This window comes from Mustela nivalis (genome assembly GCF_964662115.1).
Source record: "Mustela nivalis genome assembly, chromosome: 9".
Lineage (NCBI taxonomy): Eukaryota > Metazoa > Chordata > Mammalia > Carnivora > Mustelidae > Mustela > Mustela nivalis.
Genome location: NC_139028.1, coordinates 113,318,308 through 113,345,918, shown reverse-complemented (window position 1 = coordinate 113,345,918; position 27,611 = coordinate 113,318,308). Strand labels below are relative to the sequence as shown.

The 27,611-nt window shown below is 54.1% G+C and overlaps 2 protein-coding genes across 6 annotated transcripts; both read right to left on the bottom strand.

Annotated features, from left to right (window-relative positions):
• Window positions 1-40: 40 nt before the first annotated feature.
• Window positions 41-9,937, bottom strand: TIGD3 (tigger transposable element derived 3). Of its 4 annotated transcripts, none has more exons than XR_014316253.1 (4): window positions 9,624-9,937; window positions 7,117-8,673; window positions 4,199-6,550; window positions 41-138 (listed from the first exon to the last, which is right to left on the bottom strand). XR_014316253.1 is itself a non-coding variant. In XM_082748519.1 (2 exons), exon 2 carries the CDS (start codon window positions 8,655-8,657, stop codon window positions 7,233-7,235), a length of 1,425 nt encoding a protein of 474 aa, XP_082604645.1. In that variant the 5' UTR covers window positions 8,658-8,673; window positions 9,624-9,937; the 3' UTR covers window positions 6,877-7,232. The 4 variants fall into 4 exon arrangements, 1 of the variants encoding a protein (XP_082604645.1); XR_014316255.1 differs by lacking the exon at window positions 41-138 and having other exon boundaries at window positions 1,361-4,316; window positions 6,367-6,550; XR_014316254.1 differs by lacking the exon at window positions 41-138 and having other exon boundaries at window positions 1,361-6,550.
• Window positions 9,938-12,733: 2,796 nt separating this feature from the next.
• DPF2 (double PHD fingers 2) lies at window positions 12,734-26,755 on the bottom strand. Of its 2 annotated transcripts, XM_082748541.1 has the most exons (12): window positions 26,516-26,644; window positions 21,966-22,126; window positions 21,432-21,539; window positions 20,942-21,105; window positions 19,638-19,730; window positions 19,187-19,265; window positions 18,632-18,673; window positions 17,440-17,577; window positions 17,187-17,315; window positions 16,990-17,102; window positions 16,089-16,170; window positions 12,734-14,049 (listed from the first exon to the last, which is right to left on the bottom strand). In XM_082748541.1, exons 1-12 carry the CDS (start codon window positions 26,545-26,547, stop codon window positions 13,973-13,975), a joined length of 1,218 nt encoding a protein of 405 aa, XP_082604667.1. In that variant the 5' UTR covers window positions 26,548-26,644; the 3' UTR covers window positions 12,734-13,972. The 2 variants fall into 2 exon arrangements, with proteins under 2 accessions (XP_082604667.1, XP_082604668.1); XM_082748542.1 differs by lacking the exon at window positions 18,632-18,673 and having other exon boundaries at window positions 26,516-26,755.
• Between the last annotated feature and the right edge of the window lie 856 nt (window positions 26,756-27,611).

Sequence of the window (27,611 nt, the reverse complement as noted above, 5' to 3'; positions counted from 1 at the left end):
CCCAGAATTCTTGCCAGTGACTGGGGGCTCCCTCTCTAAACCATCACAATAGGGGCACCTGGCTGGCTCTTTCAGTGGAACATGAGACTGGTGATCTTGAGGTTGTAAGTTTGAGCCCCACACTGCGAGCAGAGATTACTTTAAAAAACACACACACACACACAAAAAACACAACAAAACCCATCACCATATTATCACAGTTCACAACATTATAACAATCATCACAGTCTCAGCTCAGAGACAGTGTTTAACTTGTCCGAGGTCACACAGCCAGAATGCCTCACACGCCGCCTGGGCACATCCGAGCCTCCAGCCCCAGAGCCCAGTTACTTGGCTGCTCTGTTCTTCCTGGGGCCTGAGACCGTCACCCACCAAAGTTCAAGCTCACTGGGGCTCGGCTTAATGGCATTAGGTCTCCTTCACTGAATCCTGGGCTGTGGATGGCGGGTGGCCCCCCAACTGCCCCCCACCCCTGCCTTCCTCCGCTGTCACAGTGTAGCCTCAGCGCTCGAGGCCCGGGGGCCATCTCCACTTCCTCACCTCTCCCAGAGCTCAGCCGGCCCATGCTTGGACTTTGGCTCGAGAAATGTGTAACGTGTGCAAACTGCTCGTCTCTTGGCTTCGAGGAGATGCCTCACTCTTGGCCCAAAGTGTTGACCCCCGAAGGCCCCACTGGGGAGGCAGGAGGCACCCCATTGGCCAGGAGCCTGAGTGCTGGGGAGCACGGCCTTTTACACATGTTAAAGTTTAAGAAATGGCGTCTAGGTGCTCCTGCCGGCCGATACGCGCTGCCCTTCCGAGCTGAGGGAGTCATCAGTCCAGCAGACATGAGCTGAACTCCCAGCACCGGAGGCCTCCCCTCCTGCCCGCACTCAGGGAGCCTGTGCTTCTGGGATGGAAAAACGGGGTCTGTCTCAGCCACTCACTGCCCTTTCTGTGCCTTAGTTTCCCCTGATGTCGGGTCAGTCTGTGAGCCCCAGAGGCTGTCCAGCTCCGCCGCGGGGCCAGGCCTTTGGGGCTGGATGCGGCAGTGGTAGTCCGACAGTTGTTGGGGCCATGGGGCAGGGGGCAGTGGGTGCCTGGGAAATGGGCTTATAATGGGCAGGAAGGGAGCAGGCGGTCAGGGTGGTCCTCTGTAGCTTGTCATGCATCATGTTACCAGTCAGCAAGAGAATAACCGTTTAAAAATCCTTTTTTGATTTGGTTTTAGTTAAATCCTTTTTGGGGGTAGTAACTACGCCTGTGAGACTGTCTCTGTACTGTCCGTTTTCCCTATCTGGTTTTTTCTAGAGGTGTCTCTGGGGGCTGGAGCTCCCTCTTCTAGCTTCTCACTCACAACCAGAGAGAAGGCAGGCCTCCCGTTGGGAGGTCGAGGGTGATGACGGACAAGGGACAATGGTGTCTAGCCCAGCGGCTAGAACAGAGCTGGGATTAGCGAGAAAGCAACTCACTCCTCTTTCAGAGACCCAGGAAGGGGCACAGGAGTGTTAGAAAGGTGGGTGGAGGGGTGCCTGGGTGGCTCAGTGGGTTAAGCCTCTGCCTTAAGCTCAGGTCATGATCTCAGGGTCCTGGGACCAAGCTCCGCATCGGGCTCTCTCCTTGGCGGGGAGCCTGCTTCCCCCTCTCTCTCTCTGCCTGCCTCTCTGCCTACTTGTGATCTCTCTGTTAAATAAATAAAATCTTTAAAAAAAAAAAAAGAAAAAAGAAAGGAGGGTGGAAAGACAAAGATCAGGCAGGAAATGAACAAGGATTTTCTTTCTTTCTTTTTTCTTTCTTTTTTTTTTTTTTTTTAAACTAGGCTCCACACCCAGCCTGGAGCCCAGCTCAGGGCTTGAACTCACAACCCTGAAATCAAGACCTGAGTAGAGGGGCACTGGGTGGCTCATTCGGTTAACTGTCTCTGCCTTTGGCTCTAGGTCATGATCCCAGGGTCCTGGGATCGAGCCCCACACTGACCTCCTGCTTAGCGGGGAGTCTGCTTCCCCCTCTGCTGCTCCCCTTGCTTGTGCTCGCTCTCTGTCTCTCGCTCACTCTCTCTCTTTTGCAAATAAAATAAAGTTAAAAAAAAAAGAAAGAGCTGAGCTGAGATTGAGAGTCAAACGCTTAACCAATCGAACCACCCAGGTGCCCTATGGCCAAGGGTATTTTTAAAAACCACGTGTTTTTACATGAGCAGAGTCTCATAATATTCATGTTTAAATTCCTCAAGGAGTGGCGCCTGGGTGGCTCAGTAGGTTAAAGCCTCTGCCTTTGGCTCGGGTCATGATTCCAGGTCCTGGGATCGAGCCCCACATCGGGCTCTTTGCTCAGCAGTGAGCCTGCTTCCTCCTCTCTCTCTGCCTGCTACTCTGCCTACTTGTGATCTCTGTCGAATAAATAAATAAAATCTAAAAAAAAAAATAAATTCCTCAAGGAATTACTATGTTGTTAGAGGCCATCATTCTTTTTGAGAGCTCACAGAGATCGAAGGAATCCCTAAAAACCAAAGAGCAAATGCACCTGCTTTGAGGTTGACAATGGGGCTGGTGTCCGAGCCTTGCGTATAAGCAGCCCATGACTTGGACAAACGTAAATAGCATCTCGTTGGTTTCCACGATGTCAAACGTGACACTTGCTTTTACAGCAGTGATCACAGTAGGAGACATTAGAAGAGGTTAACTGGCGTGGACTCCATGCGCACAGGGAGAAATGACACACTGTGGGACGCTTCTGGCTTAATTCACTTCTCCCACACTTACTCGACAGCTGAGCCATGGGGATGCAGTTTTTGAATGTGCTTCTATGGTGTTTCCAGCCTGATTACTGTCCCGAGCCCTAGGTCCACACTGCTGGCTGTCTCTGCTCACGCATTCTTGAGCATCCCAAAGTGCTAGGTTCCCCCTCTAGCCTGCTCCTCCTGCAGTGCTCTGTGGCCCAGAAATGTCCTTAGGCCAGAGGTCTCAGAGAAGCTCCCCTCCGCCCACATCAAAGGAGTCCCCAGCTCCTGCCAACCCTGCCCCTAAAGTTTTCTAGGACTCACTCTCTCTTTCTCAGTCCTAAAACCACAGCCCCAGTCCTGTCCTGAAGCTGGACAAACTACTCACCTTCTTCCTATGGCATTGCTTCTTTCAGAGCAATGGCTTTCCATTGCTCTGCAGAATCAGGACAAACTCCTTCTACAACCTTCAAGGTTCTCAGACATTCGCCTTTTCTTGGTTCCTTAAACAACCACGTTCTCTCTCACCACAGGACATTTGCATGTACAGTTCTCACTGGCTGTGCACCTCCCACTCACCCTTCTGCTGCCATCACCACTTCTTTAGGAAAACTTTCCTCAGTCCCACTGTCTAGGTCAAGTTCCTCTGGCTTATGCCAGTGTTCAGAATCACCTGGGGGGGACGTGTTCAAATACAGATTACTGGGTCCCATGCTGGGGTTTCTGAATCGGGGGGTTTGAGGAGGCTCCAAGAATTTGTGCTTTCCTAAGTTCCTACTGATGCTGCCAGCATGGGCCACAGTCTGAGAACCACTAGCTTGTGCTCTCATGTAATCCCCACTTTATCTGGAATCACAGGCTTTTGTGCGTATGATTCTTTTATGATTATTGTCCTTCCTCTAAGCTATGAGCTCTGTGAAGCTGAGAACTTGCCTCTTTTTGTTCATCATCAAAATGCTAGCAGACACACAAGAGATGTTCAATAAAGAGCTTTGAACAAATGAATGAATGAGTAAATGAAAAAAAACCACAAAAACAAAAAACCCGGTCTTCCCAATATCCCTTCTGGCAGACTGGTGCTCTAGACTTTACCTAGAGCCCTCCTTCTACAAGGCAGCTGGATTCCAGATCTGTTATTACAAACACGATCTTAAACCCGTTGCTAACTTTTCAAGAAGTAAGAGAACTTCCCAAGGGCAAATCGGGGTATTGGAACTAGAGCTGCCCTTGGGGCTCACACTAATGCTGAGACCTTGGAGGTAAAGAACTTCCTGGAGCTGAAGACTAGACATTGAGTGACACCCACAGGGGCGCTGAACCCAAGACTCATAAATTAAATAACCAAGATTCTGGAAAAGGATACCTCTTTAGCGAAAGGGTAAACTAGAAAACCTCCATCCACCAGTAAAGGGAATCTACAAAGAAACCTACCTCTCCCTTGTGGTGGGCAGAAATTAAGAGTAAGAGTCCCCTCTGTGAACCAGGAACCACAGTCCTACTCACGGAACTTCAGGTCTGAAACAGCTTTCCCCGGAGAAATTAATTTAGCGTGTCAGTAGCGCCCTCTCGTGCCTGGTAGGAGTAATTACACATTCTTCTGAAAGGGTTCCCTAAATCAGACCTTCAAGTTTTCCAGAGATAAAAAAAAAAAAAAAAAAAAAAAACACCTAATAAGATATTTTAAAAAATGATTCCCACATCCAGAAATTAAAAGACACACAAAGAAAAAATCTACCATGAGTTGAAGCATCAGTAGAAACAAAAGCAACAGATCTAGTGTTCCCCCACCCCCAGGCTATATTTAGGTCACTTCCTAGTTCTCTGGCTGGTTCCTTAGTTAGGTACAGGGACTGCGTCTTATTCACCTCTGCCGCCCTCTGAGCAGAGGGTACTCATCACAGGCTTGTAGATAAACGGAAACGCCCGCACTTAGTCCTGCCCTCACTGTGCGGGTGGTGATGCCTGCCGGGACGTTGGTAAGAGCTCCGCTCTGTTGGGCACAGCAGGTGTCTTCCTTCCTCTCCTTCCTGCCCATCAGGTCTCACCGAATGCAGTAGCTTCCTGACTTCCTTGGTTTTCCTGCTTCCGCGTGTGTCCCCCCCCACTTCCCATATGAGCTTCACACAGTGACTGAATCTGATTTTCTAAAACATAACGTGTGTTCCTCCGTTATCCAAATCAGGCCCCCACCAAGACCACCCCTCCGAACTGCTTGTCTCACTTGAGGTGACCGTGAACAATGTGACCCCGAGGCCCCTGCTTCCTCCCCTCTCCACCCTCCTCCTCTGCTTGACCCCCTCCTCGGCCCCCACTCTCTACCACAGGACAGTTGCTCCAGCCTGTGACGTTTGCACCTGCTGCTCCCTGGGCAGAGAACACTTCCTTACTCTTTGTGACTCAGCCCAAAGCCCTTCTCCCTAACTCCCATCTCCCAGCCCCTCTCAAAAACATCACTATTTTATTCTCATCTTGGCACAGATTTCCCTCTAAAATGACCACGTTTATTGGTTTGTTCGTCTCTTCTTTATCTCCCTCTACCAGAAAGAAAGGCTTGAAGAGGAGGGATCCTTTCTGTCTTGTTCTCTATGAGCTGGAGGGCCCTGGGACAGCGCCTGACTCACAAGCAAAGAAGTCAGTAAATAGTGTTTGAATGAGCTAACGAAGTCGCTTGCAAACAGGACAAGAATGTTACAGGACAGCAGCGCAGGAAAGGAAATGGTTCCTTGTGGCTTTAAAAGAAAGGCTCTGGGAGGAAGGCAGAAATATGGCCGTCAGGCTGAGCTGCTCTGACCGGAATACAGCACCCAGGACAGAGGGCTGGTGTGTCCCCTCCTTGTTACTTTGGTCGGGTCTTTAGAGGTCATATAATTCTGGTTTTACCGTTTAAGGAGATAGGTCAGAACTGGGATGATTTCAGAAAAGGGACAATGGAAGATAGGTAGGAAAACTGGAATCTGTGAGGAAAGCCTACAGGATTTGGGGCTTGGAAGACCATCAGGCAGGCTCAGCACGGTTTAAAAGTGAGCTGTCCGGGCCGCCTGGGGGGCTCAGTTGGTTAAGTGTCTGACTCTTGATTTGGTCTCAGGTCATGGGTGGCTGGGTAAGGGTCCACACTCAACACAGAGTCTGCTTAAGACTCTTCCTCTCCCTCTGCCCCTCCCCCTGCTTGCGTGGCTGCCGTGGACACTGAGTCCTGGACCACAGGATCCCCAAAACCAAAGGCTGCCCTGCACTGACTTGTGATGACCTACTGCCTTTTAGGCCACAAGAAGATTTTGGCCAGAGCTGGACTCCTCACCAGCCCGGGTCTGTCTGTGCCCATGGCCCATGGCCTTTCCAGGTGAATCCAGCCTCTTCAAGTCCTACTTCCTGATCTGGCTCAGGCTACCCATATCCCACCTGGACCACTCGGACTCTGTCTGCCAGTGGCTCTCACATCTTCGACCCACCCTACACATCTCAATTATTCTAGAACCCCCACAAATGACTGTCCCCATCCCGAATGAGGAACTTTGGGGTGCCCCCTCACCAGGTCTAGTGAGCTAAACAGCCCTCCTGCTCCCCAGGCCTCCCCATGTGCTCTGGAGGGGCCACCTGCCTCCGCCCACCACACTGTGCTCCCTCCCAGTCGGCCTCCGCGCCCGCCACCCCTTGTGTTGGACTGGCCTTACGGGCCAAGCTGCAGCTCAGAGGGCACAACCCCTCCAGGAGCCTCCCCGGGCTCTGCGGGGCCACAGGACTGTGCACCTGCCTGGGTGACAGCCTTTAATCACGATGCACCTCTGCTGTCCCAAGGTCCTGCCCAGCGGGGATGCCATTTATGCAGTCTCACCACGCAGGCTTGCTGGAGAGATGCTGTGAAATGGACGGATCAACACGTGACTCTTCCCAGTTCTGGCTCCTTCTGGTTTCCCTAGACGGTCCCCAGCCTGGCCCCCTCCTTCCTAACACCACCTGCCAGCCTCGATCTGAGAGCAGAGTTCGAGAGCCGCAGAACTCGGGATCTATCAGCGGGTACGAATTCCCCATTCCCTGAGAGCCCTTCCTGCTGGATTGCTGGAAGAAAGCGCGTCCCGTTGGTCACCTGCTGGCACAGCCCAGACAGCCGAGGTGCGGCAAGCCTCAGTAGCCAATCGGAAGAATCTTAGTCGATTCTCCCAGGAAATTAATACCCTGACCTCTTTTCTGATTACAAATTTTATTTCCAGAAGCAGAACTGTTTCAAACACAGAGTTCGAGGGATTGGCCTGTTTGTAAAGCCCCAATTCCATCTTCCCGAGGCCCAGCCTCCCTAGAGGTTTGGAAACGAGGCGCTAGTTTCACCCCACTGTGCGCCCCGTCTTTCCACCCCTCTTCTCAAGGCTTGGACAACTTTCTCTCAGAGCTTAGACTGGGTCTCCCAGCGTGTCTCCCTCGCACACCTTTCACAAGAGCTCCATTTCCACGGGAAAGAGACCAGCCTCCCATCTGCCTTCTAGAGAGGGCGTTTCCATGGGAAACAGGAGAGGAGAGGCTCTGGCGAGCCATGAGGGGCCCTTCACAGGCAGCAGAGCCGCTCTACCTCCTCCTCGCAGGCGTAGAATTTTTCAAAGAGCGCAGGGGAGGGGCTGTTGCACTCCAGCCACCTCCGGAGCGTGCCCAGAGCCCGGAGAGCGTCCGCTTTGGTGGGCAGGGGCTGGAAGCCGTCCTCCCCAACCCCCTCCTCGGCCTCGGCGCCTGTCTCCTCTTTGCACGCTCCAGATGAGGGCTCCTCGCCCTCCAGGTCCACAAAGCGGGCAAACTCCTGGAGACTCAGCCCGCTGGGGACCAGAGGCAGCTCGGAGGCTTCGTTGGGGGCTGGCGGCAGCTGGCAGGGAGCCAGCCCTTCCTGGATGAAGCCTCTGACGATGAGCTGCGGGGGCACCTTGGCCCAGGCCGCCGCTGCCAGGTGCAGCGCATCCAGCACTGTGAGGCCCGCCCCGGCCTCTGCCAGCGAGACGCCGGCCCTCCTGCTCTGCACAGCGGCCAGCTTGCCCAGCAGCCGGTGCCGGTAATGTGTCTTGAAGGCTCGGACCACAGAGCTGGGCAGGGCTGGTGTGCTGGGGGCGGCCGTGGTGGCGGCCAGGGGCAGGAGCCTCACGTGGCGGAGTCCGGGCAGGCTGGCCAGCTCCTCCAGCACCCGGGCCGCCAGCAGCAGGGTGACCTGTCGCCCCTGCCGGCCCATGTCCCTGTCGAACTGGGCCAGCCACTCGGACCAGGGGATGCCCAGGTCAGGGTGGCAGGAGGCAGGCAGGGCCTCACTGTTGACGCCAAAGAAGCACCTGGGCGAGGCCTGGAGCCCACTGACCAGCAGCCGCCGCTTCTCCGTGCCCCTGCTGTTGGTGCACAGCAGCACCCGCACGCGCTCACAGGGCCCCCCGCTGCCGGGCACGGCCCGGTACAGCAGAGGCACTTCGGCACAGCCGAAAACGTCCTCTGGGGAGAAGTCTTTAAGGGAAAGAGGAGGCTGGGCCCGGGACGTGGGGCTTGGGGGAGGGGGCTCCGGAGGGGAGGAGGGCGCAAGTCCGTGGCGGCCCCCGAAGCCTACGTTGTTCCGGCGCTTCCAGCGGACCAGCCAGCCGATGCTGGGCACAAAATCCTGGCCCATGATGTCAGCCAGTTCCTTGGCTTTGTGGAGCAGCATGGGCCCCGTGACGTCCCAGGCCTTGGCCCGGGCGATGTGGTACCAGCAGAGCAGAGCCTCGTCCATCCCGCTGTACTTGGACTCCCGCTTGCGCTTGCGCTCCCGGTTGGCCGTGCCGCTGCACCAGTCGGCCAGCAGCTTCTCCTTGTTCTTGCAGATGCGCGAGATCTGGGGCTGGGAGACCTGGAAGCGCCGGGCCACCTCTGACTGGGACATCTTGGACTCATCCAGGAGTTCCAGCACCTGGATCTTCTCAGCCAGGGACAGGGCGTGAAGCTTCTTCTTGCTGCTCAGCTCCATGGCTTCTCCGCGGCCCCTGTGGGGGTAAGAAACAGTGAGTGGGGTCCGGAGGGCCGAGGCCAGGAGGACAGGAAAGGAGCCCAGGGAGGCAGAGAGAATATGAGGACAGGGAAAGAGGCTGCTGTGTGGCAGAGACTAGGGAAGACTGGGCCAGCTGGGAGAGCGTGAGAGGGTGCCCTGGGCAGGCGTTCAGGGGGCTGGGTGGGACGGAAGGGAATGGCGAGGCTGAGGGAGCCGTGGGCTGGGCACGGACCCAGAGGAATGCCAGAGCAGAGCTGGGGAGGGGGGTGGCTTACTGGTCAGAGGGAGAAGGGGTCTGGCCTGGGATCCAGGGGAGAAAGATGAATAAAGCCAAGGGGACAGCTGCAGAGACAACAAAGGAGTGTGGGGAGGGGAGGACGGGGCGGGGGGGGGGGGGGGGCGGGGGGCGGGGCAGGGCTGAGTGGGGCAGGTGTAGGGGATAATCAGGGCCGGGGCTGGGTAGTCCCTGGGAGGGGGAGAGGGATGATGGCCTGGGCTGGATTTCAATGAAGATGTTGGGGGCGGGGTGGTGAGCAGAGTTGAGGTGACAAGTGTACAGACGACAAAGAGCGACAGATGGGGGCAGGAGGAGCGAGGCTAATTTGGTGCTGGGTCCAGAGGAGGTAAGACTGGGCGGGGGTCCCGCCTGGAGAGCGAGAGGGAGTGGGAGCACGGGGCCGAGATGGCAGGTGCACAGGCGACAAACAGCAAGAGGGGTGAGGAGGCCGAGGGCAGCGAGAGGGACGGAGTGTCCCCAGAGGGGAGGGAGGTGGCCTGGGAGAGGTACTAGGAGCGCGGGCACGAGCGCCTGGGACCGAGGCAGGCCTGGAGCCCGGCTCCGCCACCTGGCCGGCCTCTCCCCACCTCGACGCGGGGTCGGTCGGCGGGGCGTACCCAGGAGCCCGCCTGCCCTCCCGGCCGCCCGGCCTCCCGCTCCGCACCCACCTCAGGCGCTCGTCCCGCGGCTCCCGCCCCTGCCCCGGCTCTGCTCAGCTCGGAGCCCCTGTCCCGGCGGCGACGGGAGAGCAGGGGAGGGACGGGCGCCACGACCCGGAGGGCCGAGTGGGCCGAGGGGCTGCGCGGGTGGCGGGCGGCGGGCGGCGGGCGGCGGGCAGCGGGCGCGCGCACAGGAAGGCCCCGTGCGCGCCACCCGCGCCGGGCTCTCTCCGGGCTGCGAAGACCGCGGTGCTGCGCTCAGCTCCCACCCGCCGCAGCCCCGCCCAGGCCCCATCAGATTGGCTCTCAATGACGTCCCGTCCCGCCCCCAGCTAAGTCTCATTGGACGTCGCAGAAGTCGCGGGTCCCTCTCGGGGGCGGGGCTTCCAGCGCGAGCGGCGGTGAGGCGGAGCCAAAAGCCCGCGGGAGTCCCGGAGGCAGCGCCAGCGGTTGGGGCCTGAGGAGCCTCGGGGCAGCGCGGGGGCCGGCGAGCAGATCTGGCGTCTCAAGGCCTTCTTGGCCGTGACCTAGGCAGTCGCAGCTTTCTCGTCTACCAAACAGGGCTAATACCGCTCACCTGGTTGTGAGGAAAATGGATGAAAGCTTTAAGCCACACAAAAGCTGTTACCATGGACAGCGCTGGCCTCAGGTTGATCGGTCCATCTGGGGATAGAACTTGCCTGGCGCCAGTTTGTTGTTTTGTTTGTTTGTTTGAATTTTACTTATTCATTTGACAGAGAGAGATCACAAGTAGGCAGAAAGGCAGGCAGAGAGAGAGGAAGGGAAGCAGGCTCTCTGCTGAGCAGAGAGCCCCACGCGGGGCAAGATCCGAGAACCCTGAGATCATGACCTAAGCCAAAGGCAGAGGCTTTAACCCACTGAGCCACCCAGGTACCCCTGTTTTGGTTTTTAAAGTAGGCTCCATGCCCAACGTGGGCTCCAACTCACAACCTCGAGATCAAGAGTTGCATGCTCTCATGACTGAGCCAGCCAGGTGCCCCATGGCCAGTTCTGATTTAGGGCAAATAAGGACTAATTTTTATTAGTTTTGATAGTGGTTGGCAAGATTCAAGTTTCTTTCTTTCTTTCTTTCTTTTTAAGAGTGCAGAGCCGGGGCACCTGGGTGGCTCGGTGGGTTCAGGTCATGATCCCAGGGTCCTGGGATCCAGCTCTGCAGGGAGCCTGCTTCCTCCCTTCTCTCTCTCTGCCTGCCTCTCTGCCTACTTGTGATCTCACTCTCTGTCAAATAAATAAAATCTTAAAAAAAAAAAAAAGTGCAGAGCCGACTCCAGGGTCTGCGCAGGGCTGGATCTTACAACCCTGAGATCCTGAGGGTAATCGCCGAAATTAAGAGTCCGACGCTTAACCGACTGAGCCACTCAGGCACCAGAAGATTCAAGTTTTTAAACTTAAGGTCTAATACCAGTCTTTTCCTTAGTAATCTTCAGTCCTGCCTGTTCTTAGCAACTGAAGGTATGGCCTGTGGTCGCGTGTTCTCATCCTCAACTTCTGCCTGCTTTCCCTCCCCCACTCCCAGCTCTGATGGGAAGCCCGGGGCCACGATGCGTCCCCGTGTCTCTGCCTCACAGGCAACCTTCCCCAACCCAATCTACGCCTGATCCTTTTTCCATCTATGTCCCATGCTAAACCCCACCTTCTGCAAACCTTTTCCAAATATCTTCTCTTAGGCTGCTACAGCTTTTTTTTCTTCCCATTTCTTTTCCTTCTATTTTTTTTCGAGCTCCTACTCAGCCACCAAGGATCATTGCTTTACTCCCTCTGCTTCTGTCCTACTTCCGTGTAAAAGCCTGAGGACAGGGGATGTGCTCTATTACTAACACAATTCCCGGCTCAGAGCACACCCAGCTTACTTATTGAATGCAATGGCCTAGGCCACTGGCTTTCCAGTGGGTCAGTGCTTTTCAGTGTATGTGCTGCTGAAGTGAGCACGGTTCAGTGGTTTTCAGACTGTTTCAAAAAGCCCTAAGGATACCTCAGGGGGTTCATAACTGATTGAGGAAAATCTTAAAAGTTTAAGAGCTACAAAACACTTTCAAGTGAGGTACAGATCCATTATGGAAGCCGTCAACAACAAAATGTTGGCTGCAAGGAAAGGCATCGTTTTTCGTGCACATAAACAATCCCCAAGGAAGGTGGCCGTGCGGGCAGAGTTCATGCTCATGGCGGGTAAAGGAAGGAATGCCAGGCACGCGAAGTCGAGGTATCTCTATGCTCGTGAACAAAGCTTTCACATGTCCCACTATGGTGTTCTTTTCTTCTGTCATTCTTTTGTATTTATGATTCAGCTTCTGAACCCACTTTAAGTATCTAAAATCCCAAGATTAACCTTTAGAAGACTGTCACCACTTGCATATACAAGTATAGCAGAATTACCTTCAAACAAACCAAAATATAGACCCAGGATGCTAATGTTGATTTTAACCCAAATTTTGTATTGATCAAAACAACCTCTCTGTCTTGTCTAGCAAGGAATCATTAGAACATGAATTTACATGAAGAAATTAGAACTAACAGGGGCACCTGGGTGGATCAGTCTCTTGAGCCTCAGACGCTTGATTTCGGCTCAGGTCATGATCTCAGGGTCATAGATCAAGCCGTGTCGGGCTCTGTGCTGGGTACAGAGTCTGTCTGAGATTCTCTCCCCTTCCCTATCCTCCAACCCCCACTCATGCTCACCCAACAGATAAAATCTTAAAAACAGGGCCACCTGGGTAGCTCAGTGGGTTGGGCCTTTGCCTTCGGCTCAGCGTATGTGCTGATCTCAGGGTCCTGGGATCAAGCCCCGAGTCGGGCTCTCTGCTCGGCGGGGAGCCTGCTTCCACTCTCTCTCTGCCTGCCTCTCTGCCTACTTGTGATCTCTGTCAAATAAACAAATAAAATCTTTAAAAAAAAAATCTCAAAAACAGGAAAAGATATCAAACAAAGTACTCAATTTTATATCTGCTTTACATACTAGGCTTTAGCAAAATTTTAATTTGGGATTAAAAGCTGTTATTTCAAAACACTTATAAACCACTGACCTGTGGAAGAGAAGTTTTTAGGCTGAAATGACTTTCTCAACCAGGGAAGGGAGTCGAGATAAACCATCCAGCAGGGAGTTCTGTGTAAAAACGTTTATTTGTACTAATGTTTAGAATACAGGAACTAAAGAAAGAAAGACACCTCAACTCCAAAGGGACAGTGAATTAGGGCCTGCCCACAGCCAAGGGGAAGGCCACTCCAGGGGGTTCTGGCATGGACTATCTCCCTCCACTACGTCATGTCAGTGTCACCAGGCAAAAAACTGAGGAATCAGGATGTGAAGACCTTACCAGCTGCTAGCGAGTGTGCAAGGGAAGAGAGGGATGTCTATGTGGCTTCCCTGTGACCCAGGGGCCAGGACACAGAGAGCAGGAGGCAGAGGTTCCCAATTCAGTCAAGGGCAGGAGCTGGATGTCCAGGTCCAGGAAGAACAAAAAGGGGATTCTGGAGGTAGGCTTTTTTCATCGAGTTAAAAAACAGGCACATTATCCAACGTCTCCCTGTGGCCCCCAAGCTGCTGGCCTGGCCCCCTGATTCTTCCCCTCTCCCCACAAAACCAAAGGGAATAGGAGGGGAAGCAGAAGACAGCAAATTCCAAGGGTGGGGAATGCTTCGGTCATTGAGACCACCTGTGAGCGAGCCAGGTGCGCACAAGGAAGAATCAGGTGAAGCTGCGACTCCCCCTGGGGTGGGGTGGGGTGGGTCCGGGCAGAGCAAGGAGAGTGACCAAGAGCATCCTGGCTTGGGCGAAGGATCCTGGGTAGCAGGAAGAGAGAGAGCTGCAGAGAGCCGCTCTGGGGGAAGGAGGGAGCGAGGCTAAGCAGCACCAAGGCTCCTTGCAAGCGCCGCCTCGGCTTGCTCTGTCGCTCACTCCCAGCTGCTCCTGGCAGAGGCCCTGGTCTGGCTCGCCTCCAGGGGAAGGGAAAACCCTGGGGACCAGAGTGGAGGCAGAGCTGAGAGAAAAGTGAGCTGCTCTCCTACTCGTACTCGGAGGACACGGTTTGAACCCTGTGATCGCCAGGGCCGGGGCCCAAGGGAGGCCGAGTGAAAGCACTTCACGGAGAGCAGTGAGGAGTTGGGCCGCAGGCGTGCCCTGGCGCAGGGCGCCGCTCCGTTCTCCCTGAGGGCCTAGGGCCAGAGGCGGTCAGAGCTGCCGCCTCAGCTTGCTGCTGCCAAAGGCAGATTGGCACGACCACCCGAGGTTCTCTGGACTTGTGAAGGAGGAGGAGGGAAAGGTGGGTATGAAAAACAAGAGAGGAAGAGAGGAACAGCCCTAGATGTACGGCGAGGGGAGGGGGGAGCGGGGGTGGGGCACATCAAGAGGAGTTCTGGTTCTGGTAGATGGAAGCTTTCTCCTTCAACAGGTCCAGACACAAGTGGCAGCTCCAACTTCCTGCAGAGAAGCAGAAAGGGGTCAGGATGGGTCCCGTACCGCCCTAAGGTGCTGTCCTGCCACTCCCCACACCTCACTTCCAGGAGCAGGACCAGCTAGAGAAGGCTGGGAGATGTTCTGCGGTAGCAAAGTTCCATGGTTATCCTGAGCTAAAAGAAACCTCCTGGGCTTCAAATATCAGGAAAAATAATTCCCAACGGTGATGAAAGAAATAATCACGTGGAGGACTATTCCCAAATACAGACTCCTAGGCCCTCTTGGCCCTCTTAAATCTGAAATCTCTAGGAGCACCTGGGAAGACTAAATTTTTAAAGCATCCCAGCTTTACACTTGTGATTAGAGAAGAACCAGACTTTGTTCTCAAGGCCCCAAAGGTCAGGATGAAGATCATAATAGTGGTTCTAGAGAAACCAGTTTTGACTCCACATAAGATAGCTTTCTGGGGAAACCATGGAAAGATGAGATGGGCTCACCACCAGGTGTTTAAGAGGCCAAGGAGCAGTGACAGGAAGAGGGGGTGAACTGTGACGACCCAATGTGTTACGATCTATCTCTTAGAATAGATGGGGAGAAACGTCCCTTGAAAAGTAAGCATTTCAAACTTTGCTTATTAGTATTTATTATGGTTGTGTTCTTCTGTGTGTGTGTGTGTGTGTGTGTGTTCTTCTGTGTGTTTTTTTAGCAACAAAATTAGTCCTTAATGCCTCAAAATTGGTGTCAATGTTTATCTGTGGATGTGGATGTGTATAGGGGAAAGAATCCAGACCTTTTATAAGCTCTGCAGAGACATGGGGTGCTCGGAATGTAAGAAGGGCCTTTCTAACCCAAAGGTCAATAGCACAGGGGCTGGACAGCTTCTCTGTAAACAGCCAGCCAGAATGTTAAATAGTTTAGGCTTTGCGAGCCACATATAGTCTTGGTCCCATGTTCTTTTTTTAAATCACCATTAAAAATGTGAAAAACATTCTTAGCTTAGAAATTATACACATGCCAGCTGAGGCTGGGCCTGGCTACTGATAAGCTGCAGTTTGAGGACCCCTTGACCTAAGAGCCTAGCCCACCTTGCGGCTTCTAGAGAATTCTCCCTCAGCTCCCGGCAGCTCCTCACTACCTCAGCCTCTGACAGTACTCCAGTATGAAGGCCCCTCTACAGTTCATGTGGAATTTTGTCTGTAAACTGGTTATTTCATGGTTAAAAAAAATAAAAGATGAAACACGCTACTTCTCCCCGAAGTGGACTTAGAAGCTGTGCATGACAGACGACAACAGCGGTGTGCTCCCCTGCAGCTGCCAAAGGACTTGCAGACTTTGTTCGTGTTCCCTTCCCGAGGGGGGGTGCCAGCAGTGTGACCTACATTACAGGTTAGTCTAACCACAGTGAGGCGCTTTCTCCTGTCTGCTGCTGGCCCACAGCATTTGTGCACAGTAAAAGCCACTGGGCACACACAGCCTCCTGAGTAAGCTCCCGGATTTCTGTGAAGGAGGGGTTTAGGCACAGAGATCTGGCCGGCGGAGGGGCACCTGCAGAGAGACAGCTGCTTTCTGGTGCCAACACCGGTTTGGCTGAAAAGCTTGTGCAAACTCGGGAGCATTATTAAGCGAACTATGGGAGGGATAGACTGACCCATTCAGGTTCCAGGTTCAATACCTTTCCAGCCTGGGCAAGGGAAGAGAGAGGAAATGCACACTCAAACCTATCCCATTCAAAGAGCGGATACCAAAGCCTCGCCTCAGACAAACCACGAACTCAGCCCAGCTCCCTGGGCTGCCCGGAGGAAAGCAAAAGCACTCCTTCCGGTGACTCCGCTCAGCCCCAGGTCTCTCTCTGGTTGCTGATTTCCTGCATTTCTAAATGTATCTGGTGATAATGTGCGAACGTTAAACCCTCAAAGCGGAAATGCTAGGAAAGCATTCTAAGTGAAGGACAAGTGTCTATTCCCTAATCTGGAAGAACACACAGGAGAACTCACTAACTGTACAATTATTTTCCAGGTCACTAGTAAGATACTTGTTCTGCGTGAGAGGTCAGGACAACCTACCTTCAGGAGGCTCAGACATAGACGGGGTGAGACAGTACATATGGTAGCCGCGGTCACAGTCGTCGCAGAAGAGCAGCTGGTCCTAGAGGAGGCAAGAAGGAGGTGGAAGGGGCAGGTGAGTGACCAGTGGGGGTGGACAGGGACAGGAGCTTCTGTAGACACTGCTGCTTCTTCCGAGGGCGGCAGGGCAACTGGCGGGGAGGTGCAGACCTGCGAATTTCTGGAGAGGAAATTCTCCACGCAGACCGAGTGAGTCACTGTCACACTGCCTGAACCCTACCAGCTTCCGAAATCAGCCCACGGCCTCCACTCTTGTCCCCTACGTGCTAGTCTTCACAGAGGAAACTTTTTTAAAAATGTTAAGACAGAGCACATCACTCCCAATTAAACCCTCAGACCTGGCGACACCTGCCCTCCGATCCCTTCTCCGACCGCGCTCCTGCTGCAGGGAGGCCCCCCCAGCCCAACTGCCTCGGTCCACTGGGCCCGTCTGCCCGAAGGTCCCCGGCCTCACTGCTCCTGTCCTGAGGACGTTGTGCCCGCAAACCTTCTCGGACTGACCCCTCTGAACCAACCGAATCTCTACCGCAGCACCGCCTCCTTGGAGAAGGTTGCTCTGACCACCAACACCGGGTACCCAGCGGCCTGGCCCACCATGGCTGCCGCTCTCTTCCCGGCACGCTGGACAACCGCAGTGCCTTGCCTCGCTCACTGCCTGCTCCCCACAAGGAGGGCGAGTCCACGGTGGGGGGTCAGGGGGGACCCTGCCATCTTGTTTAGCGCCGAGTGCCCGGAATGGCGTCTGATACCAGGCTAGTGCCCCAGGGAAGGTCTGCTGCTCCCCAAGAGGCAGCTGCAGGCTGGGGGGTGGGGGGCTGCAGGGCGGCGCAGGGACACGCACATCGTTCTCGGAGGTGCCGCAGATGTTGCAGCACTTGCACTCGATGCACTGCCAACGGTAGGTCTTCACGGCCGCCATCATCACTGGGGTGAACTGCAGGCAAGATGGGTGTCCTGCGGGTGGGAGGAGGGGCGCGTCACCTGGGCGGCAGCAGCAGAAGGCAGGGGTTGAGGGGGCCGGGCGGGGGGGCGGGGTACCTGAGCGGCCGCAGTCCGAGCAGGACACCAGCTCCTCAGGCTGCCCCGTCTTCTTGTTGATCTTGGAATCCCCGAGGCAGAAGTCGCAGTAGTTGTTGGGCAGGGCCAGGCCGTCGGGACCCTTCTTGGCTACAGAGAGGGAAAGAGCTCCGCATGGGCTCCCGGGGGCCTCGAGGCATCCAGCAGCCCTGCAGGGAGGCCTTCCTGGGGGCAGGCTGACTCCCCCTGCCCCGCCTCCGGCATGCCAGCTTACACTTCTGCTCCTCCGACCTCTGGGAAACCGGGGTGGGGGGCTGCGAGTCTTCCTTGTCCTCGCCCTCCTCCTCCGCCAGGTGGGAGTGGGCGTAGTGGTAACTGAGGCCTGGTCGGTTCTTGTAACGTTTTCCACAAACTGGGTGGGGACAAGAGGACAGAGAAAGGTGTTGGGATCCGAGAGAGCCACATCCCCACCCCCTCGCCCCCCTCTCCCCCCCAGCTGCGGGGCTCCAGCTGAGGCGGAGGCAACCACCCCTGCCCCCGTGGGCTCTGTCTGCGACAGGCCTTCAGTGACGGCCACCTGCCTCTGGCAAGGGGCATCAGGCCCTGGGGTTCTCCAGTTTTCATGGCTCTGGCCTCTGTTACACCCCAGCCCACGGCCACCTCTGCTCTTCCGCACTGGCTGTCTGGGAGGCTGAACCCTGGCCCCGTTACCACTTGCCCTGGGACTAGTCTAGGGGAGGGAGCTCCAGGTCAGGAAGGGAAGGGAATTGCTAAAATTTTGTAATCTGGCAGGAAGGAAAAAAGGGAAGGAAGAGACTCCAGACTTTTTGACCTCTCAATAACCATGGGAAGCTCAAGCTGTCCACGTATACCACAGAGCTCACCCCTGCCCAAAGAGGATACAGGAGTAGGGAGTGGATCCCTTGGGGAATCACCTATCAGTAAGTCTGTTGGGGTATCTGGCCCCCAAGGCAGCTGGAAGACACTCCCACGTCAGTGCCCTGCCCACCCCCCCACCGATCAGCAAGGAAAGCAGATCCCCACGAGGCATCTTGTACTCTTAAGCAGTGATACCAAAAAGAGCAAGGGGGCCGGCAGGAGGGAGCGGGGAAAGGACCGAGGCGGCGGCAGGACGGTGAGAAACGCTAGCTGACCGCCAAGTGTCTGTCCCGGGGAAGGGGAAGCAGAGGGGTCTGTCTGTAGTGGGTTCCTGAGAACACTTCTGAAGCCACCCCATGCAGCGGGGCCGAGCAGCCCTAGGAGCGAGTCTGTGGGAGACAAGCGGTGGTCAAGGCAGCTTCCAGGACCGTGAGGAGTGGCGTACAACCGAAAGCCCACTGCTCCTATCCCCATGCCATTCCAGAGACGTTGACACTAGCATCGCAGGAGATGAGCAAGGCGGGAGAAACAAGGGAGGAGGGAAGAGGGATAGGAAAACCGAAAGTCTGAAAAGTTGAGAGAGCTACCTCTCTGGGGCGCTTTCGAGGTATGCTTTTGTTTGAAACTATCTGAAAGACAGAAAGAAAAGTCATGAGAAGAAGGCCTTGATACACTTGAGACAGGAGCGGCAGCAGCAGGAAAGCGGAGCCAACGAGAGAGAAACCAGCGGCACTGGTGCTCCCAGGGCGGAGGGACAGAGGTGGGGCGAGTCAGAGAGAAGGGGGAGAGCAGACACTGAAAAATTCGGTGCTGGACTCTGGGGGGCCCTGGCTTGACTGGGGCCAGCAGACGCGGATGTGGTCGACAGAGGGGCCAATTCTGCTTGCTGTGTGCGCCCCCGGCCCCAGCACCCCACCCCAGGGGACAGCAGAAACCTCTCCCAGAGCATGCAGGGCCCACCCATTGGGCAGCAGAGGCTGGGACCTCCCAAGGGTCTCAGAGGGAACCAGTCAGCAGGCAGGAGAAAGCATTCAGGCCTTTTGTTACCACCCTGAGCAAGAACACAACCCTCCCTCCCCTCAGATCCTGAGCAGGGGCTGGGTCCAAGGCAGGGACCACCCGCCCACTCGCGAGGCACTCACTGTCACAGGCATAGGGCTTGTCCCGATCCTCCAAGATGGAAGCATCCAGCTTCTTACGGGCACTGCCCACACCTTTACCCTGCCAGAAACGAAACGAAACAAAACCAACAGAAAGATCCCCTTATTAAGATGCCTAGGCCTAGGGTGCCTGGGTGGTCTGCCTTCGGCTAAGGTCGTGATCCCGGGTCCTGGGACAGAGCCCCGCACCGGGCCCCCTGCTCTATGGGAAGCCAGTTTCTCCCTCTCTCACCCCCCTGCTTGTGTTCCCACTCTGTGTCAAATAAATTAATAAAATCTTTGAAAAAACAAAACACAACGAAACAAAGATGTCTACCTGAGGAGTAAACTCCCTGGGGAAGTGACTGCTAATTTCACAAAGAGGAAACATGGCACAAGCAACAGCACAGGGCGCGCTGCAGGCGCCCCCGCAGGCAGGGCTCTGCCTCCTCACCTTGGACTTCCCCTTGCCCCGACGCTTGGGAGTGTCTTCTTCATAGTCCTCGTCATCCAGGTCATCTAGGAAGTCCTCTGGTTCTAGGATCCGCTGAGTGGACAGAAGGATTACGATGGGCAGATACAATGTACCTCCAGAAGGTCCCCCGCAATGGGCCCGGCCAGGCCACCCAGAACCTCCTCTGTGGGCGGAGGCCCTCTGCTGGCCCCTCCAGTCTGGCCTCATTCCTCATGGCTGCCCTGTAACACCCCAGAATCCCATTCCTTTTCCTTTCCATGCTTTGGGCTTTCCTTCCTTTTCAACTCTTTTCCTGTTGCTCCCCTAGAGTGCCTTCTCCACTCTCTCCAAGGGGCTGACTCAAATGCCATGTTTTCATGAAGTCTGCCCTGCTACCCCAAGTAGCCGTGCTCTCTCCTGCCTCTGATCTGCTGCCCTAGGAACATACTGTCAGTGGTTCCCTTCTGACAGCTCACTTCTTATATTAATTCTTTTTAAGTCTATTTAATTTTTTTAGTAATCTCCACACCCAGGCTGGGACCTGAACTCATGACCTCGAGATCAAGAGTAGCATGCTCTACAGACGGAGCGACTTCTTAGATTTCAATCAAGAGCTCTGAGGGTGCCAGGGAAGCTCAGTCGGTTAAGTGTCTGCCTTCCGCTCGGGTCATGATCCCAGAGTGCCGGGATCGAGTCTGGAGTTGGGATCCCTGCTCAGCAGGGAGTCTGCTTCTCCATCTCCTGTTCCCCCTAGTTGTGGGCGCTCTGTCAAATAAATAAATAAAATCTTAAAAAAAAAAAAGACCTTTGCTGCTAACTTGTGTGGGCTTATAGGAAGTTTTTTTTCCCTAACTGCTCTGCTTCAGCTTCCCTGTTATGTGGAACAAGGGCCACGGTACCTACTTCCTATGGCTGTAGAGACTAGAGAAAATGATGAACAAGCACTTAGCACAGTGCCTGCCATAGTTTTAACTCTTATTATTTCTGGGCATAGTTTTATCTTCGTCGCTGGTAGGGACCAGGCCTGCTTCACCCATGTAACCTCAGGCACCAGAAAACATCTGTGACAAAGACGCCGAATGAGGGAAAGTCTGTACTTAGAAGAAAAGGAACAGGAGAAACTGGATACTAATAGCAAAGCCAGTCAGTACCCAGTGCTAACTAGGGAATGAGCAGGACCAGAACCCCAGGGGCCTTCCTCCTGGCCCAAAGCTTTTGCTTCCATTTTGAATATGGGGTGGCCTCCGATAAAGAGGAGGCTGGTTTCCATCAGAGCTCCCTTAGCCATGGGGTTCATCTTATACCTTCCGTGCTCGACTGTTGGTCACAGGAAACTCGCCCAGGCTGTCATCATCCACTCGGGGGTCAGGGGCACCTCGCTTCTCCAAGGGGTCTGTGCGCAACAGAGCCTCCAAACTACTGCCGTCTTGAGAGATCAGCCCCTCTTTCTTCAGGGTCTGGTCTGTGTCTGCAGGCAAGGTCAGGATGAAGCGAGGCTCAGAAGGGCTGAAAGCAGGCCGCTCTGGGTCTACACAGTGCTAGGCCAGCCATGCGCCAGTCACTGTCTTTTGGTCTCTGGCTGCCTAGGAACCAAGACACCCCGTTTACTTGGCACCGTAACTTATCTGTTTACTTGTCTCCTCTATCAGACTGAGCTCTGTAAAGGAGGGAATGGCATCTCACCCACTCTAGCATCTTTAGGATCTAGCACTAGGCCGGGTACGTAAGAGGTGACTGATTACCAGCCTTACAAGCAGCAGACCACACCCTAGCTCAAGAAGGGGTCTGCTTTACCTGGTTTAATAGATGGGAAAGAAAGTCTTGGGTCCTCAGGAGGGTGGGCTCGCCGCTTTTTCCGCCAGCGCCGGGCAGGATAGGAGTATAGCTGACCAGAGGCCAATCCTGTGGGAAAGAAGAAAGATAGAAAAGTCAAGGCCTAACGCAGTCCTGGGCAATAACATCAAACACCTTCTAGAGGAGTAGCACCCCCTACCCACCAAGTTCTACAGTGAGGGAGCAATATGGACAGTGAGGGCCTGGGGGCAGGAGAAGTCACAGTTCGTGGAAAAGAGAAACAGATGGAAGCTCGAGGGCCTTGGCTAACACAGAGCTCCCCAGAAGCCCAGCGCCAGCCTCAGTAGGGCAGCCCTGCAGAAAACAAAGATACTGGTACAAACCCGCCTGCTTCATCTCCCCTGGGCCTCTAACCCAGGCAAGACCGTATTCACGCACGCGTGGAAGCAGTGAGGAAAACCCTCTCAGCTGGCCCATCACGTAAGATGAAGCTTCTGCCTTCCCTGTGCTCCTGAGTCTGAACCCTCACCTCACCTGGACCCCGGTGTCGTTTCTCCATCCAGATGTAACAGTTGCTCTGGGCCACTCCAGTCTGCGAGTCCAAGAAAGGCAGGCGCACACTGCGCTCAGCGCAGAGGCGGGCATTGTAGTTGTGGCACTGCTCCATGGCATCCTTGTAGTACTGCTCCCCAAGGCTGCGGCGGACACAAAGATCAGGTGCGCATGTGCTGGGGCAGGGCAGAGCATAGGGTGCCGAGCGGCCCCGCTCCCCTGCCATCTGCTGCTTTAGAAGGCTCAAGGGACTGGGAGACTGCGGCTCTGGTCCTATTTGCCTCGGTTTCCGCCTCATGGGACACCACACCCCTTCACTAAGCCACTATGAGGAAAGGCACTTCATAAATTACCATCAGGAACACATGATCTCTCATGTGTCTACTCAGGCCTAAGCCTAACCCACAAAGATGGGGAGAAACTAACATTCATTCTGTGCCTCTCTTGGAGTCCAGCCCCGTGCTAGTCCTCCCTTAACCCTCCTGACTCTGAGAAGCACAGGTTAGCTTCTTTTCACAATTGAGGAAGAGTTCTACAAGATCTAGAGCCCTCACTAAAATATAGTTAACAAACTACAGCACCTCTACACAACAAATTTTTATTAAGCCATAAAAAAGAAGGAAACTCTTCATGTGCTGATATCAAACCATCTCCAAGACAACTAGAAAAAAAGCGAGGTACAGTGCTGAGAAGTGTTCCAGGATGCTACCATTTATGTAACAAGAAGTAGAGAAGAAACTGTAGGCCTCCAGAGAGAAAAACTGGGTGACCTGCTGGGGCAGGGGGGATTCCTCCTATATGCCATTTTAGATCTTTTGAATTCGTACTAGGTGCAGGTTTCCCCCACTGTCTGATGGTGTACTTTCTGCCACTTGACTTTTATAAGAGACCTACAACAGTACCTGTTTTCACTAACTGGAAGACATCTAGAGAGGATTTTCATTTTTAAGAAGAGGCAATTGCTTTTTTGCTTTTTGCCATGTCGGCTTATGTACAGTTTCTTAAGAACACTCTACTTTGAATAGTGGGGGTGGGGGGAACCTGTACTGAGCGAACTAATTAATGCCATGTGCTAATTTTATTTTATTTCTTTTTTTTTAAAGATTTTATTTGTTTATTTGACAGAGATCACAAGTAGGCAGAGAGACAGGCAGAGAGAGAGAGAGGAGGAAGCAGGCTCCCTGCTGAGCAGAGAGCCCGATGTGGGGCTCGATCCCAGGACCCTGGGATCATGACCTGAGCCGAAGGCAGAGGCTTTAACCCACTGAGCCACCCAGGCGCCCTGCATGTGCTAATTTTAAAGTCACTGGAAAACATGTGAAAAACACCTGAACTTCTTTGAATCCTACTTTTTTCCCGAGTGCCATTAAAGTGATATAAAACCTGTTTGCTCACAGGCCCATCTGAGGCCCTTTTCCATTCTCACACCATCAAATTATACAGGAAAGAACCTTCTTTCACTCAGAAGACTCAGTTTGAAATCTCAGTAAGGGTAAAACTTTAAGTGCTTTAAAAAGCTGGACAACTACACAGTGCCAGGAGTTACCTGGTTCTAAGAAGCATGTACACAGAACCAATCTTGTTCTCATCCTCAGGGCGTAACAAACACATTAGTACTGGAATGACAGTGACCCGTCTTTACATATTCGATCCACTGTAAATAAACCGAGGGCAGAGGTGGTTTCTTTCTCACAGTATCCCTAGTATCCACGAAGGTGTCTGGGACATCTTGACCTGGGAGTAAAAAGACCTTGCACGGCTGCAAGTCACCCCACAAATGTGGACATTCAGTCAGCCCGTGTGGAGCTCAGCTTCCTCTGCTGGCCTGGGGGAGCTGGACTAGATAAGCTCTAACATATTCTACTGGAGGGAGAACCCTCGCATGAGGAGCTGGACCGAGTGTGTCTCTGTTGTTTATGTCCATAACTCAAACTCCACTGACAAACCAGGCTCTGGAATCCGAGGGGGCTTTCACAGAGCGGTCACAATAGACCATGCAGGCACAGCTTAGTATGTTCCCAAGCTACTGAAGACATACCACACACAAGGCGACAGCAACACAAGATTGCCTGACTTGATTCAATGAGTGGTAATAACTGTAATTTGCGGTAGTAAGCAGGAATCTTGTGTTGGGGAGTGGAAGAAAAAGGGAACAGGCTCACGTTAGCCAGCCTTTAGGAGGCAGCCATGTCCTCACCACACAGAGGAAAATTGGATAAACAAGGCCGAGCGCAGCAGCTCCTTTGTTTCTGCTGATGGCAATGGATACTGACGCTAGAAGTCAAATGGAAGGAAGGGTGAGATGTGCCGAAGGCTGCAGAGTCAGAGCACTGAAGCTACAACTGGTTTTAGGGGGGAAAATAAGAGAGTCTGTCACAGCACTTGGGAGTTAAGGGGATTTCAGAAGGTGGCAAACTGCCTTGTGGGAGAACTGGGAATGAAACACCTAAGTCAGGGGGAGAGGGGATCTGATGAAGACAGACCAAGAGAGAACGAGAGGGAATTTATAAATGGGAAAATTCTTTTCCCAGAACCAGATGCAAGTCAAAAAAGATGAGCTAGTAGTCCTGACCTCCATGTATAACCTCAGCTGTTCAAAAAGCAGGCATCCCACGATCAAGAGAAGTTCCAGAAAAGTATCTCCTGGGTGAGGATGGTACTGGAAGAACGGAAGCCCCCTCTTGCAGGGCAAGGTCTGTAGGGAAATGTATTAATTGCAGTGACCAGCCCTCTGCAGCTAGAACTGAGAACGTTGGCTTCTCATGACCAGCACTCATGAACCAGGGGCTGGTGACCCTCACAATCTCTGTAGCTCCTTTAAGAGAAATGAGTCGTGCTCTGTGGAAATGCACAACTCCTCCCTTCTAGGACTACACGAAAGGGTTGGCAACTCTATTTCCCTGAAGAAAGTCTTCCAACATAAAATCTCGTTACCTATTAACTCTTAAAACCTAGGGAAGTTTGACATTCCCCCAGCACAGTAAGATTTCCAAGGCAGGAGCTCTGATTTCTTTCCAGGAAGCATGAAACCTGTGTAAAACCTCCCTTTACAGTGGGCTTGGGGTGTGTGTGTGGGGAGGGGGGGGGTAGTCAACAAAGAGAAAGGCAGGGAAACAAAGAAAGAACATCTGAGTCAGGAAGAATAACTATATAAATGGTAGATCAAGAGCGACATTTCTAAATTGAGGGAAATGTCAGCCTGAAGAAAGAGCTGGGGGAAACTGGAGTGGGCAGATCAGAGAGAAAGATAATAGTGTTGGGAGGAGGGGGAGCTGAATGAGGAGGCTGGATGGAGCTGAAAGCAAGTTAAAAAAAAAAAAAAAAAAAAACCCCACAGGAGGAGAAGAAGGCACTTAGCTTAATGGAAGTGGGAAGGCATTCTCAAAGAAAAGGCTCCAGGCCGGGAGGAGGGGAGGTGGGCAAAGCAATGCACTCTTTAAAAAGGCTCTTGGGAAGAGTGGGGGCTCAGCCACCACAAAGGCAGATGAGAAGCTGTGAGTCCCTCACAACAGTTTCCAAACCTTTACCCTGTCATCCAGCCCAAATCCAAAAACCCTGCCTGGGCAATGAGTCGCCTCTCAGTTTTCCTACCTCTGCATCAAGCCCAATTTACCCACTGAAAAGAGCTTGCTCTATCGGCCCACCGGGCCCGAACCAACCCATCTCTTCAGGGAGGAGGCTAGGTTCAATCACGTCCCAAAGCATCTTTAACTCACAGCCAACAGACCCCGCTCCATTTTCCCCAACAACCATTAACTTTAACTTTGCTCGACACCTGACCAGCACAGGGCGACTGCACAGCGCGCAGCCTGCCGATCTAGATGCCCCTCCAGGCTGCAGAGGCGTCCTGGACCGCTTCCGTCCAGTTCCCGTTTTTTTTGGTGGCTGGACTGGCGGGTGCAAAGGCCCTCTCCCCTGAAGTTCCTTCCCTTCTGCACCGCCTTGCTCCTCAACACCTTCTTCCCGATGATGCTTCTGGTCTTGGCCATCAGATACTCAGACCCCCACCCCCCACCCCGATCGTCAAGGGGCTGTTAAAACAAAACAGCCCCGCGGTGCTTAGCCGCACAAGGGCTACTGAGCCTGTTGCTCCAGGACCGGCCGCGGGCAGCGGATCCAGAGGGGTCGGCGCCCGGCTTCGTGGGGACACGGGTCGGTCCCGGGCCCGCCCTCGGCCCGGCCCCTCCGGACCGAGGCGTCTGGTCTCGGAAGCGCACCCGGACTGTGTCTCTCCTACGCAACGACGGCGCCATACTCGGGCCACCGTGAGCCCGAAGGAGCGCTCAGACCGCAGGGCGCCGCAGGGAGGGTGCCCGTAAGGGGCTCCCGTGTGCCCCCCTCAGGGCCTCCACAAGTTTCCAAAGAAGCGCAACGTCTTCTTGGGAGTCTCCTGTTGCCCTCCCTACTAGGAGTCGCAAGCAGGCCTTCTCGGGCACGTCCTTCCCTCCGCCTCGTCCCCTCCCGCACCGCCGCCTACTCCCAGGCCCCTTAAAAGATCTCCCGGCCTAGGAGAGAAAGAAACGACTACTCACAGCTTCACTACATTTTCTACCACAGCCGCCATCTTCCCTGCTCCTCTCCCTCAGGCCGGGAGGCCCGGAGCCCTCAGCGCGCAGGCGCCGGGACGGCACCGGGGAACCGGTTTCCTCGTTCCTCTGCGCAGGCGCCGCCCGAAAGCGCGCGCCCGAGAACGAGGCCGGGAGAACGGGCTTCGTGACAGTCCACCCGGGTCGGGGAGTCGAGTCGAGGGAGTCCAGTGCGCAGGCGCGACGGAAACGGGCGCGCGCCCCGAGGCTCTTGCGGGGAGCCCCGGGTCTTCCGTGTGGAGGGCGGGACGGGAGAGGGAAGGTCTGGCCTGATGCAGAAACGAGAGGGTTGATGACATGAAGATGGTGAAAACTTGAGACCCAGAGCTGGATTAGATGGAGCATTATGCGTTCTGCTGCCTCACCGACATTTATCCTTGTGGTTAACCCCTTGCCTTCACTCATGGGCGCGGGGAGGGAGTTGGTGGGTCGCAGAAAACAAGAGTAATGCACAATCCACTTGAGTCCCCAATCGTGTGCCTCTTCAAGGAGAGGAACATTGACGCCCGAACTGGGCAGTTCTTTGGCCTGAACACTGGAGTCTTGGCAAAAGTTACCTCCCCTTCCCGCCACCAAACCCAGCCACCAACATCAGTGATACCCTCCTCCCTTGCTTCCTACTTCTGTCCCTCCACTTAGTCTCTGAAGAATTTCCCTCCTGCAACTATGCGTGAATCTTTTGTACCACTCATTATTCCTTCACTGTTGAATCGTGCAAATTCATATACAAATGTGGCTTAATATCCTTTTAAAAATTCAGAGCCCTTCCTTCAGCCCGTGGTTGCGTTGGCTTATCACCCCATTTTTTCTTACCCTTTCACAGCGAGGTTTCTGTTTATACTCCCTATCTCTGTTGACTTATTTCCAAGACCCTTTTGCCCAGTTTAATGACAGTTTTGTTCCCACTGGTTCATTGAAGCAGGTCGTAACAAAGACACCATGACATTCTGACCAGTCCCTCCTTTTTCTTTTTTCAAGAATTAATTAATTTTTTTTTTATTTGAGTGAGAGGGAGCACGTGCAGGGGTGGGGAGGAGAAGCA

Bases quoted from the DNA above. Each gene is read 5' to 3' on its own strand.
- TIGD3 (XM_082748519.1), bottom strand. From the start codon at position 8,657: ATGGAGCTGAGCAGCAAGAAGAAGCTTCACGCCCTGTCCCTGGCTGAG.
- DPF2 (XM_082748541.1), bottom strand. From the start codon at position 26,547: ATGGCGGCTGTGGTAGAAAATGTAGTGAAGCT. The intron at 19,731-20,941 runs GTATAAGATGAA...CTGTCCACTCAG, and splicing joins CCAACAGTCGAGCACGGAAG to CGGATCCTAGAACCAGAGGA. The intron at 19,266-19,637 runs GTGAGGAGGCAG...CGTTTCTGGCAG, and splicing joins GGGGCAAGGGGAAGTCCAAG to GGTAAAGGTGTGGGCAGTGC.